Source organism: Sinocyclocheilus rhinocerous, unplaced genomic scaffold (assembly GCF_001515625.1).
Source record: "Sinocyclocheilus rhinocerous isolate Xijiao unplaced genomic scaffold, SAMN03320098_v1.1 scaffold57, whole genome shotgun sequence".
Classification (NCBI taxonomy): Eukaryota; Metazoa; Chordata; class Actinopteri; order Cypriniformes; family Cyprinidae; genus Sinocyclocheilus; species Sinocyclocheilus rhinocerous.
Genome location: NW_015652130.1, coordinates 483,727 through 497,923, shown reverse-complemented (window position 1 = coordinate 497,923; position 14,197 = coordinate 483,727). Strand labels below are relative to the sequence as shown.

Below are 14,197 nucleotides of genomic sequence, written 5' to 3'. Positions count from 1 at the left end.
ATTTCTTGATCCTACACCTTCCACAGAATATATAAATACAGACAAATACATTTAGACCACTTAACTTAATGATTGCTATCGGGATGTGAAGAGACTTTCAACCAGCATAACAAAAAATGTTTCTGAAGACAATCACCTATTGCACCTTTAACAGAGAGTGTTTAGTGCAGTCCACATGTTTACATATGTTTATTACATTGACTTTGAATTACCTAAAGTAGTGTGGTAAAGCAACAGATGTGTTTTTATATTTCTGCAATCTACTTTAGTTTGTGTGATTTGTTACTGACTTTCATATTAATGTTTACACCAGGCTATTTGTTAATTGCTTTATGTTGTCATAATTATTACATGCTTACAATGTTGGAAGTTCAGCAAATCAGTCAATATACTGTGATTGTAGTTGTTAAATAAAAATGTCATTTCAATTCATTCATCACTCAATTACATCCTAACATATAGGCCTGGCCTACAGAAAGGAACATTTATGTTTAATCTATCTAATATTGTGTTGGTCATATTATACAATGATTTATAGCTTGTCTTTGTTGAATAATACAGAACATAAAGATCTTTAAAAAATAATTGCATATTAAATCGCAATCGCAATATTGGTAAAAAAAAAATCGCAATTAGATTATTTTCCAAAATCGTTCAGCCCTACTATAAGCTGTAAAATCCAGTTCTTTGTTCGTAGAAGCAGACATTGCGTTAACCCAGTACCTGTGAACACAACAGTATTGGTGTGCCTCTTCTGTAGATATTTCTTACCGATAATTTTCTGTTAATTGACATTTTTAATGAACATGCTCATTTATCACGTTTTTTATCACATGTCTGTTCCATGAGAGATTAGTAACCATTGCTCTTTTTTTATGAGGAGAGCTTCTATATTTCACCCCAGCCTCACTCATTAAAGTGTCTGTTAATTGGCATCCATTACACCAGTGCTTTGTAGGACGCAGCTGGGTGTGTATGTATATTCAGCCCTGTTCCAGAGTGTTAATGGGCATGTCCCACTCTGAAACCCTGCTGCATTGCAGCAATGAACACCAGCCCCTCCCTGTAGAGGGTGTAATTATGGAGCTTCATGGGGAACAGCGCTGGGCGGCAGGGTGATGTCTGAATGTGGATTGGCTCTGTTGATGGAGCCCCAATCAGCTCTTCTCCTGGCAAAGGCATCTACGGGGTGTTACGGGAGTAAACATCTTCCTTTTTATTTCTCCTTTTGTCTTAACAAAAAGGTAATGTGGTGGCACCATTGTACAGTGTTGCTATCACATAGTATCGCCAGAGTACATTGATATACATATATTCACAATTTTTCAAGGTACCTTGTCCAAAAAAAGGTAATAAATTTGGTTATCTTCTCTCCCATTCCCTCCCTCTCCTTTTTGTGTCTTTTCCCACTCGAATGAGTGTTTTAACACTCTTTTTAAAGGTACACTAGGCCCTGTCAGAGTGCAACCCATCATCTGGCCAGTATTGATTGTAATTCCTGCCAAAGAGGGCAGTCTTTGTGTCCACCCGCCCCCCAATCTCTTCCAGAACACCAAGCTCATTATGCAAATCTGACCGTCATTGTGCATTTCACTCAGCCCTGACAATTGATCAAGCAATAAAACACAATTAGCTTAGCAGGGGGCCATAGAGGAGAGCGAGGGGTCTCGCGGCTATAACTCCTCCACATGCAAAAGCTGTTGGGGGTCTGCGGTATTAAAAGCTCTGAAACTTTTTGTCTGAACTTTCCCGGGCTCTGAACTGATGCCTTATCAAAGAAGTAAATGAAGTGTATTTTGTATTATTCCTGATAAAGATACATTTGAAATATCAAAACTCCTGTCATTAGTTTGTCCCCAGTTTTAGTATAGGAAAGTTGCTAAAAGATCAGACACGGGCAGATGACAGTTAATACATTTTTATTGTTTACATTGTGTTTATACTAAATTATGTGCTCTTGTGTGTTAGCCTATATCATTGGGTCATCGTGTAAAGCAGGGGTTTTCAAACATTTTGATGCCAAGGAAATATGATCTCTCCTTGCAAGGGACCACCTTGCCAAAAAATAAAGATGGCAATATAGTTACAAGTGTCACAACCCATTTAGATTATGTGGGAAAAAATGTGTGATATTATAACGATAACTTGTTGTTTGCAAAATTAAGTAAATAAAAATGTAAAAAAGGTGCACTAAAGCCAAAGAAAATGAATAAAGTATTATATGGAAAATACTGACTTTATATTATACTGACTATGTATTAAAAACCACTCTGAAGATCCTAACAACCGTATAGCAACACCCCAGCAAGGTGTTGAGATTTGCGTATGCAAACACCACTCACATTTCTTTCTAAACTGTTTTTACTATTTATTTGTGGTTACCTCCAGAGGGATTTTGTCTGTATGAGTGTCTTGTGTCTGAGAGAGGGTGATGCAGAATATGACAATTGCGTCTGGATTGCTCATATTTGATCACATGTATTGGTGGTGTCTGGTGTGGCTTCTGTTATACTTACTTTTTTTTTATGCCTTACCTTCTGAAGTTATTCTCTTTCACTTAAATCTGTGCTTTCATTTAAGTTTAATGTTTTGTGGCAAAGTTCACACAGTCAGTGTGACAGTCCAGCTCATACAAGTTGCAGTTCCAGTAATTTTGGTTATAGAATGCAGTTATCACTCTCATCATATATCTGTGTGTTTGTATAACTATATCTACCACTCCAAAAAAGGACTGATAACCATATTCCGCTACTGTGTGAGCGCAGCCAGTCTTGAAGATATAGTGACACATCTTGAGGGTGTGTTCATATTCACAACATATTTCTGCACTGCATCATCATTAGCCCAGTGACATGAAAGACTTTAAGGTGTGTAGGATTATAAAATACTACTTTCACACATCCAGATTAAGCATGAGCTGCTTTTTAGATTAGTGTAAATTGAATCCACTAGTATCGATACTAGTGCTAAACAAATTGGTATCAAATGCGACAATTACATCAGGATCAGTGATACCTAAAAAATACATTATGAAGGGTTTGGGTCCGCATGTTTGCCACCCTAAAAATTGTTTATTTTAATTTAACTGTTTTTGTTTTTTTATTAATTAGTATTTTAATTTATTTTTGTTTAGCTTAATTATCTATTTTTATTTTGTTAATTTAATTTAATTTTGCTTTAATTCTTAACATCTGCAGACTTCCTAGATTTGCCTGACTGTGTTGAAGATTGTTCCCATTGTCTTTCCATTTGCATGCTCTCTCATTTGCCCTCAGACTTATCTTGTTATCAGTCATTTAATTGTCTAAAAGAATTATGCTGAAAAGCTCGTCTCGCTCAGCTTTTTAAACTGCTGCCGTTAGTAGATTGTTGAGAATGCTTTTATTGTTCCCAGTCCTGGTTTTAAATTAGCTGATTTTGCACAATTTCAGAGTCATAAGAAATACATTATAATGCGTTATCACATGTTCTGGTAATAAGATAATGGCTTGACAAAAAAGTAATGTTTGTGGGTCAATTGTGTTTATACTGCTAATTTTGAGTGATCAGTACCACCTTTGGACTTATAACATATAAAGTAGTATATATTTTTAGTTATTTTGTCTAATGTCAAAGAAAGGTCAGGAAACTTTAATGTTGTTGTCAGATAGTGAGTCATGATATGAGAGAGGCATGCTGTTTTCACCAGGAGGTGAAGAGTTCCATGGCCAGCCATTAATGATTACAAGAAGTAGTAGATTCCTGGCATATTTGCCTTGGGAAACGTAAGGGAACGAGCATCCAAACCAACGGGTGAAGGATTACGGTTCAGACTGTAAAAATGAGACATTGACATTGACATGAGACAAGGAACATGGATTAATGAATAGCTATAGAAGGGTGTTCATTATGATCAATGCACCAAATCCCCTCCCAAATCGGAACAAGAGGAAAAACATACTATGTGTGTGTATTTCAGAGAGCGTAACCTGTTTGTCTGGTTTGACAAGGACAGGAATCGGGTATCAGAGTAAGAGGGTGGTGACCGTAGAGAAAGAATGAAGTTGTGAACGCGGAGGTTTAATTACATGTGTGAGTTGGAGAGTTTCACAGAGGTGATTGCATAGTCGGCAGACGGAAACGGAGAGAGACACTAGTACTTGAAGAGAAGTCCGCTCAAGGTGGGTAATGGCAAAGTGAGGTGCTAGTGATGTCACAGGAAGGGGGCGGGAAGGGGCGGGGCTCAATCGCCTGAAACTCTTGCAACACCTTTTGGTCTCTTCGAAAGCACACAAGAGAGTATTGTTCGAGGAAGCCACAACCCTGTGGGAAACTTTAGATCAGGACTATACTGAACCTGTCCAGCTATCCAGGGACTTTAAAGGCTTACTAACTGAACTGGTAAGGTCCATTTTTTTAAGATCTCTGAAATTAGAATAAGTTGTCATTATTCATTTTGTTGTTATTGATCATAACTGTCAGAAATATGTCAAGTTTTAATATGCTCTCGGCAGTCAAATATTCTGTGTGATCCACACTCTGATCATATTGTTCCTGTGTGTATTACTCAGAGCTGCATTCGAGCAGTACCTGGTGGGAAGCGTTTATTAACATTCCTGGCAAGTCCTCACCCCCGCACGCTGATAGTAGTTGGATATTGTACTTACCCTGCCCTAAGCTGGGAAGATCTATGATGGAGCTCTGGAATAAAGATCTGAAAGGACAGTTCTCATGAATGGCAGATGTTTTGGCCATGCTTTTACCACAAACCTGTTTTTCAGAGCTCTCCCTTTAGGGCGAATTTGATCATTAGTTGTGAGCTCAGTGGACGCTTTGCTTCTGTAGTGCTTTGATTGTATTGGCTTCATACCCAAAGCAACTGTCTTGTGCTTCCAGCTAAATATATCAATATCCATACTGATGTAGTGATGTTTTTGTGAGCGATTTCAGAGTATAGTGTTTCCAGGAGGGAATTAAAATATATTTTTCTTGGTTTGACAAGAGAACGCAAAATAATTTAAATGCTAAAATACAGGGATGTAAATGTTCTCAATGGGTGAATCTCACAAAGAAATATCTAGATCATAGAAATTAGTGCAAATCCTGTTTGTAAGACTTTTTTGTCATTGAGATAGTTTCATAACTTTTCGCGTAACAGTGTTCCTAATATAGTTCCTGTCTAACTCATTTCCTTTTTCTTTGTAGCTCTTTCTGTGGAAACAGCTTGAAAACCTGTATTTCCGAGAGAAGAAGTTTGCTGTAGAGGTCAGTGACCCTCAGAGGTGAGAGAACAAGATAAATCAGTCACACTTTATTTTAAGGTCCAATTCTCACTATTAACAAACCATCAACTATGACTTTTGCTGCAGTAAGCTCATAATTTGCTGCTTATTAATTGTTAATGTAAGGTAGTTGTTCATTTTATATATTGGGTAGGATTAGGGATGTAGAATATGGTCATGCAGAATGCGCTTTATAAGTACTAATAATCAGCCAGTATGTTAATAATAGGCATGCTAATAAGCAACTAGTTAATAGTGAGAATTGGTCCTTATACTAAAGTGTTATTAATAAATCTACAATAGGTCATGTCTTGATGTACATTTTCCATGTTATAAACCTGAATGAAACTGGTTGAAGCACTCAGTGAGCACGGTTTATGATTTTGCTAAGCATTATTTCTTTACTTATAGACTATAGGATGTGGCCTTTGAATAGACTAAGTAAATGTTAGCAATGCAAAGCCTTTTGACGTAGCTAATGTGTTTCCAACGCTGAACTGCAACAGTGAAGCAATTGGTCACTTCACGTTGCAGTAGTAATACAGGTTAGGGTTGCTCTGTAAACAAAGATGATATCCCACAGGACATTGTGCCACAGTGTAACTGACCACCTTTATAGTCAGTCGGTATTATATATCCGGTAACCTTAAAACTGCTTGATGTGGTGACATCTAATTTATTTGGATTTAAAAAGCTATTTAGTTTGAATAAACCTGACTACTTTTTATTGTCATTTTTAAATGTTTTTACTGTTCTATCTTACCATTTATATGATTACTGTTACAGTAACCAATATTTTAATTATTGATACAACATAGGATCAAATGCGTTGTTTGGCTTCAGTGTGCACGTGTTAATCCACAGAAGAACAACTTCTAGACGCACATTTGGTCAATCTGGTCAGGTCATCTACGCGTGGTATGCCAGCCATTCTCTGATCAAAACCATCTGGGTGATGGCCATCAGCCAACACCAGTTCTACCTGGACCGCAAGCAGAGTAAAGTGAGTATATTTTATTATTATATTATTTATTATATTATTACTTATAAATTCAGAATTGCACAAATCATTACTCTGTTTCTAGGCTGAGAGCATGCAAAAGTGATTGAGATGCTGTAATAACCTCTTTTTTTTTTACATACCTAAAGGCTAAAATAACTACAGCAAGAAGTTTGGGTGATATTGCCATGGATCTCACAGAGAATGGTGCTCCAAGGAACAGTAAGCTGGTCAGCATGGAGAGTAAAGACAAGCTCATCATGGCCAGCAATGGAAGTTTGGTCTCTTCCAGTAAGACAGCCTGTTTCTCCCATTCCAAGAACAGCTTAATGAACTCATGTCATTCGTACCGATGTCGTGATTGAGCTTGCTTTTGCTTTCATTTAGATTCTGGAGACAATGAAGTGAATGAGGAACAGAAGAAAGAGAAGATTGCAGAACTGAAGAACAAACAGGAGAGCATAAAAGAAATTCTGGCACTCAAGGAAGAAGAGCTGAAGAAAATTTGTCTCCGGGAAGCTGTTAGTGGCTTGTCATATTTCCATATGCTCTTTCAGCTATGTCAGTTTAAACAGTCATATCTTAAGATTTTCTTTGCTTTCTCTTTTTATTTGATCAGGAGTTGACCGGTGTGTTGCCTAAGGAGTATCCTTTGGCACCAGGAGAGAAGCCCCCTACTGTTCGAAGGCGCGTGGGAACTGCTTTCAAATTGGATGACCTTTTCCCTTATGATGCTGTAGGCTGCCTCAATTGCTTTTCTCAGAAATTATGCAAGAACTGCTTGATTTTGTGTACTTTGCTAATTCAACTTTTTTCCTTGCAGGATCCTCATTTAAGAAACCTGGAGAGCTGCTTTGCGCTCCAGAAGAAGATTGTGGAGGCAGCGAAAAAACTTGCCTATGAAAATGAGCTCTGTAAAACTGTGAAGAAGAAACGTAGGAGAAACCTTTTGGACACTACCAAAAAACTCCAGGAGATCGAAAATCAGATTAATGATTACAGAGTGAAGATTGGCAAGGAGCCCACGCAAAGAGCTTCCGTCATCATTGCTGGTGCATATATTTAGTCATCATATATATATATATGTCATCAACACACGTGTTGGTCAAAATGTGTGTGAACCCTGAAAACATGCATGCTTATACAGTGTAAGCAAACTTGCACTGTGTTGACAGTCAAGGTTTGATGCTTCACTTGTGATGAGCTAATGTTTTATGTTATGTAGAGGTAATGGATCATGGCGGCAAGGAAATAATACACGCAGAACTATAATCTCTCTTGTTGTTGCAGATGATGTGAACCTTGACAGCCTTTCTGACAGCTTGAATTTGGAAGATGGTGAGTATTGCTATAAATAATGGAGTATTCTAACAGGGTAGAATTTTATACTGTCACCTTTGGTAAATTTAATGCATCCTTGCTGAATAAAATTTCAAAAGTATTCATCAAACGTTTGAACAGTAGTGTATAAACGCCTTTGCTACTTATCTCTGCAGGCTAGACTAGGTGGCTACCCTCTTAATCTTATTAATTTGTTTTGTCTTAGATGAGCCATCGCAGAGACAACATTCACGTTCAGTGCAGTATTCTCCACGTCCCAACTCGTCAAACTCCTTCGCTGCATCATACCATTCAGATCACATAGATCACGCCAATGATGACTACCAGGACTGCGGCAGGTGAGAGTCCTGCCAACCACAGCTCTTTGGGATTAAGCTTGAGCACTTCTTACCTTTCCCTGCCTATGGCTGCTGTTTGCTTTTGTGCTGTTGAGCTAGTTAAAGACCTGCGAAAAAAGGAATCAGCCGTGCATTCCAGCCTTCCCTTGCCTCGACTTCTTTCTTCACAATCTCCTCTTATCAGCCCAAACACTCACAGTGTTAAAAATAGTGCCCCAGGAATAAGCATGTCGCTGCCTGACTGCAAAAACTACAGCAATAATCACAAAGTGGGGGTGGAAGGGGCATAAGCTGGAAAGCTGCTCTGGAAAATCTCACAGGAACAACGGGCATTAATAGAATTTGCTAGTGTGGTGGAAGTTCATTGGGGCCAGACGACTGAAATCTGTCTGTAAAATGATATGGGATTCAGTCATTTGCTATTTGTTCCTCAAAAACCATTGAGTTTTTGTATTAGATTTAACTAGGTACAAGGGTGGCATGCTGTGAATATTTTTTGTGTACTTACTTTGAGGTTTTGTGTGTGGTAAGAACACCACCCATGAAGGAAGTTTGGTTTGATAAAGCATTGTTCTTATCTGTGTTCTAGAATAAATTATGGTGAAGTCCAAGAATCTGTGGCCTATATACACGGAGACGCCTTATCGACACACAGCAGTCCCTACCGTCAACCCTCACGCCAACCCTCTGACTCGCGGAGCATGCCCCCCACCCCTCAACTTCCCCGCAATGCCTACAGCAGCATCCAGCTCAGGTACAGAACACAATCGACCCCTCTTATTCACCCACCCACTAGTGTGACCCTTGAATGACATTTAGTAAGGAATAAACACAGTATTCCAACAATCATGGAAAACATGTAAAGGTCAGGGATTTCCAGGCTTGGAAAAGTCAAAGAAAAACTTGGAAAATTTAGAAATTTTCTAGTTTTGCTCCATCCTAAAATATTTTTTTGCCTAGATATGGCTTTTTGTAAGTGTTTGTGTGAAGTAAAATGGCCTACAAACCAATGTGAAACAATTATTGGGTTTCCAGTAATTTGAATTGTTAAACTGTATCAATTCAAATTTGTACTTTCCATCCACTATTTAACAAAAAATGTTTTCACAAATTATTTTTCTTCTTCCTGCATGCAGCACTCATTTTCGGCAACGCAGCGGCAGTCTGGAATCTCAGTCACAGTTCGTTACGGAAAGTGAGCCATCCGAGCCCGTCTTCACCATATCTCCTCCTCGTCGTAGCAATAGCACTGAGATACTTGACGATGGTTCCTCCTACACCAGCCAATCCAGTGTGGAGTACTCCGTACCCGGCTGCCATTCTCGTGCTAAAAACCGCCATCGGCGGAGGCAGGGTAACATATACGCCAACACGGGCAGCATGCCTAACCTAGCACAAAACGAGACACGGGGTTATACACCCCAACCTCACCAACAACCAACCACCACAGCCTATTACGTTACCGGGTATCCACGGTACATCGAACCTGAGGTGTACCCAAATGGACCGTACGAGACTGAGATGGAAGGACACTATAATGTTAACCCATCCTACTACAGACATGGCCCTCATGGGAACTATGGCAAGGACGAGATAGATGGTTTGTCTCATAACCTTTATGCCACATTAAGGCCATCAAGGAACCGTCCTCCATCCAGGAATGAGAATATTGTCAAAAACATGCAAAGGGGTGAAGTGGTGGAACACTTGCGTGGTTGGTACAACCGACAGCACAGACAACAAGGGTATGATACCTACAGGGGACCGCAGCAGAACCTGGGCTACAGGACCATGTCATCGAGTTACGTACGCAGTGACAGTACAACTTCCTACTCGACAGGTGAGAACTGTTGCATAAAAATGCTACCTTGCGTTTCCTCATGTTAGAAATTTTTCTGGACTTCTAATGTCAGTCGGTGAATCTCACAATGACACATTTGAACTCAATCAAAAGAAAAAAATACAGAAATCATGAATAAGGGAAAAAAAAGCCTTTTTTTGGCATCTTCAAGATTACTTTATCCCTAGGGAAATTTGTCTTGGACATAAAGGCTGCCACATACAAGAATACATAGAATACTTGTATGTGGCAGCCTACAATAAATTTTGCCTTTATTATGTTTCGGACAGATCAGAGCTGACAGGAAGTGAAGTGGGAGAGAGAGGGGGGGTGGGATTAGGATATAACCTTGTTGCATCTTTCCCAAAAAGACTCATGGCTGTATTAGATCAAATGGGTGCTTCTACTAAATACTGAGCATTTTTCAGTTTTTCTTTTTTAATAAATCTGCAAAGATGTCAACAATTCTGTGTTTTTCTGTCAATATGGGGTGCTGTGTGTACATTAATGAGGAAAAAAAATTAACTTAAATGATTTTAGCAAATGGCTGCAATATAACAAAGAGTGAAAAATTTAAGGGGGTCTGAATACTTTCCGTACCCACTGTATATATAAATTCAGTTTTACTTCAGAAATTTTCATTACAATTTTGACATGCCATTTATATATTATTACATTTGGAAGTGACTTAATGGGCATCTAAAACTTTTGTTAATCTGCCATAACAGTCAAATATCGGCCATTTAATTACCCAAGCCAGTCTTAAAACCTTGAGTGTTTTTTGATGCTGTCTTGAGTAATTTTTCTTCTCTCTTGAACAGTAATGTTATCTGCATGAGGTTCTCCTTCATTAATTTCTTTTCATCTTAATTTCATCGCAGTGGGTTCGGGAAACTGGCACGGTCGACCAGTCATGGCAATGTCAGAGTACGATATGCCTCCCGCACATCATCAGTCCTACGGCTACAACACTGTCCATTACAGCCAACCGTTACACAGCAGGTACAACTCTTCTGTGCTCCATCGTCCTTTACTGATTACCTCATTAGCCTTTATCTGAACCGTCTTAACCAGAGTTACGCACTACCATCACAATGCCATGCCAAGAAACTCATTACTGCGTTGGGTCTATAGTGTCTCACTATAAAAAAGGTGAAAAATCTCATAGTCCTACATTGAATGAGGGTCCCAATCCATATAACAGAAGCTTGGGTGGGCTTTTTGACTTAGCCAGTAAGCATCCACCAAGAATACCCTGTAAAACACCCTTTATTCTAGATTTTTACTTTTTCAAAGAAAATTCTAGTTTGGATAATGTATAATTTTCTTTTATGATGTTTGCCAAAGTGTACAAAATCTGTCATTGGGGTGGTACCCTTTCAAAAGGTATTAATATGTACCATTTTGGTACCAATTTGTACATTTTAGGTACTAATACATGGTGCTAATATGCACCTTTCAGGGGTAAATTAGGTACAAAGGTGTGCCCTTTGAAAGGGTACCGTCCCAGTAACAGCTTTTGTACCTTTTTCTGTGTGTTTAGCTGATATGCTACAGTTGTTTATGGGCATGTTCTAGCTAACAGCTTGCCTGACACCTTGCATCTGGTTAATTCTGCAGGAGCGCTGGTGCGGTACCTGCTCTCACGCTTTGTTCTCCTTATGACCGTTCTTTCCCTCACAGAGGCTCCAGCTCGCACTCTAAACGTGCTTGGCACTACCCCGCCAGCCCTCAGTACTATCCTCCTCATTTCTCCCAAGCTTGCTCTTCCTCCCTCCCTCCTCCTCCTCTTCCTTCTTCCTCCTCTTGCTATCAGATGAAGCAGATGGGTTTGTCCCCGCCTCAAACTGGTGGTGCAAGACATGCAAGAGTTAATAAAGCTTCATTTGCTAAGTGTAGCCCTTGATAGTAAGTAAAGCGGCAGCCGTGTGGGATTGCTCTGTCTGTGCTCAGCGTGATTTGTTGTTTAGTCAGCGTCTCAGGATGTCTGGCTTGTTGTGTGTTGTAAAAGTACAACTGCATGGCTTCCTTTTAAATGTGCTCGTGTTTCTTCAAGCAACCTTTAAAGGAGTAGTTCACACTTGTGTTCTCACCCTTATATCGTTCCAAACGTATGAGTTTCTTCTTCTATAAAAATGCAAATATATAGAGATTGTGTCAAGCATCCATATGTATCCATAAGACTTTTTCATTTTTATTCTATGTCTTTTGAAGCCATTGTATTCCTCACAAACTTCAATATTTTTAAGGGTTTTTAAGAGTCATTAATTAGATTTTTCAGTTAGTTTTATCAGTTCGTTTTTTTTTAAAGAAGGTAAAACTTTTTTTCAGCAGTGATGCTTTACATTGATCAAAAGTGACAATAAATACATTTATAATGTTAATATTTATATTTCTAATGTGCTTTTGAACTTTCCATTCATTAAATAATCCTGAAAAAAAATCACAATTTCCACAAAAATATTAAGCAATACAACTGGTTTCAACGTGATAACAAGAAATGTTTCTTGTGCACCAAATCAGCATATTAGAATGATTTCTGAAGGAACATATGACACTGAAGATGACTGCTGAAAATGAAGATCACAGGAACATAAAAAAAAAAGAAAAAAAAATAGTAATATGTTCCACAGTGTTACAGTTTTTACTCTATCTTTGATCAAATAAATGCAGCCTCGGTGAACATATAGACAATTTTATATGTATCGTTTTATATTTATTATACATGATCAATAATAATATATCAAATGTTACATTTTCTTTATATAGAAACTGATAGCTGATATAATAGATAGAAAATAGCTGATATAATAATTACACAGGAAATTATACAGGACACTTTTGCTGAAAAGTGAGCCAAAAATGTTATCTAGTTTCCATAACTTTCACATATTAGAAACCAAATGTTTTACGGCAAAAAAAATAACATTATAAAATGCCAGAAAAAAAATGATATATGCAACAACATAAAGGGTGAGTAAATGGCCAGTTTTTTTTATTTTTGGGTGAACTATCCCTTTAAGCATCAGCATACATCTAGTGGTCTGTCTCTGTCTAACTGTGTGTAGTGAGCACACATGAACACTTATCAGTTTGATCTGACTGCTGCTTACCCTTCCTCCCAAACCAGCCCTGACCCCCATCTGCTGGCTCTGCCTCCTGACCCTGTTATGGACAGATACCCACCCGTGTACAGGTGGATGACTCCGGGCAGGAGAAGCCCGTTGCCAGCACCTTTAGAGGTGCCGGGTGCTGTTGCCAGCGGTTATGACCCGGAATACTTTTACACTAATTGCTAGTGAAACAGACAACACATAAAACATTGGTGAGATGTAAAGGACTCGCATTTGCCTCTCTAACTATAATGGCAAATCACTCAGGGGTTAACAAAACCACAGTCTTTTCCACAGCACTTTCTAGCGCTTACTCACTGGTGGTGGGATGGTTGTGTGTTTGCTTCCAAAAAAAGGGTGAGGTCTCGTTTTGAGGGGAAGCATGTGACCCTGCACTGTTTTTGATTGCTGTGTGCAAGTTATGACTAGCATACGTGTGTGTTTTTGTATGGTCTGCTTTAGGTGTATGAATGTTTAACACTGTACAGTAATGTTGTGTCTCACTCAACCTACTTCAAATCTGTGATGAACATGTTTAAACGTATTAATCAAAAAGCATCAATATGGAAACAAGGCTTGTTTCTTGACCAGATATACTGAATTCCTTAGTACACAATGCTGCAAAACCAGCTGCACAAGGAGTTATTTTTGTAACATTGTGTTTCTTGCAAAACTATTGACCGTGACTCTGGTTTTTAGTATATCTGGTATGTTATGTGCTACTGGGGTTTAAAATGTTCAATAAATCAGCGTATTTGTCCACATTTCTTTTTTATTATTAAAACATTTTACTCCCTTTTCTATTTGCAGATCCTACATAGATGTGAACCACCATGATTCACACACGAGCAGCCCAATGGACAGCAGTTTTGACTCTGAAGACCAGCAGACGCTCCATTGGCATGAGAACTCTAAACCTGGAACGATAGTGTAGAGAGTGAGAGAAACTGTTCACTCTCATGTGCCTTGTTCTCATCCCATTGGTTATTAAGTTCCAAAGGTAGGAATGTTGCCGGACGAGAGCCTTAAAACATGCGTGTGAAGTATATCCTGCTAAGCGACTCGAGAATGGACAATGCATTCTCTCTGTGAACAAACCTATGGGAAAGCACTTCGTCTTCAAGACACAGCTGCTGTGGAAACTTTGGAAGAAGCTTTTGATGCTGTGGGCAAATGAACTGGATACTTCGCCCCAATACACACTGTGAGATTGAAGGATATTGCAACATTAATATTTCATCAGGCTCATGCAAACAATGATATGAAGGATTGAAACCAGATTTTTCTCATGTGCAAAACTCTCA

At 38.8% G+C, this 14,197-nt stretch overlaps 1 protein-coding gene across 1 annotated transcript in view; it reads left to right on the top strand.

Moving 5' to 3' along the window:
• LOC107713473 (FERM domain-containing protein 4B-like) overlaps window positions 1-13,781 on the top strand; it is a 49,157-nt gene extending 35,376 nt beyond the window's left edge. Inside the window, exons 8-20 of the mRNA XM_016518987.1 lie at window positions 5,185-5,261; window positions 6,126-6,264; window positions 6,411-6,552; window positions 6,649-6,782; window positions 6,881-6,997; window positions 7,085-7,313; window positions 7,552-7,599; window positions 7,808-7,940; window positions 8,530-8,694; window positions 9,077-9,780; window positions 10,662-10,782; window positions 12,911-13,105; window positions 13,704-13,781. Coding sequence (XP_016374473.1) covers window positions 5,185-5,261; window positions 6,126-6,264; window positions 6,411-6,552; window positions 6,649-6,782; window positions 6,881-6,997; window positions 7,085-7,313; window positions 7,552-7,599; window positions 7,808-7,940; window positions 8,530-8,694; window positions 9,077-9,780; window positions 10,662-10,782; window positions 12,911-13,079 — 2,178 coding nt within the window. The 3' untranslated portion in view covers window positions 13,080-13,105; window positions 13,704-13,781. The remainder of the gene's footprint in view (window positions 1-5,184; window positions 5,262-6,125; window positions 6,265-6,410; window positions 6,553-6,648; window positions 6,783-6,880; window positions 6,998-7,084; window positions 7,314-7,551; window positions 7,600-7,807; window positions 7,941-8,529; window positions 8,695-9,076; window positions 9,781-10,661; window positions 10,783-12,910; window positions 13,106-13,703) is intronic.
• Window positions 13,782-14,197: the final 416 nt, after the last annotated feature.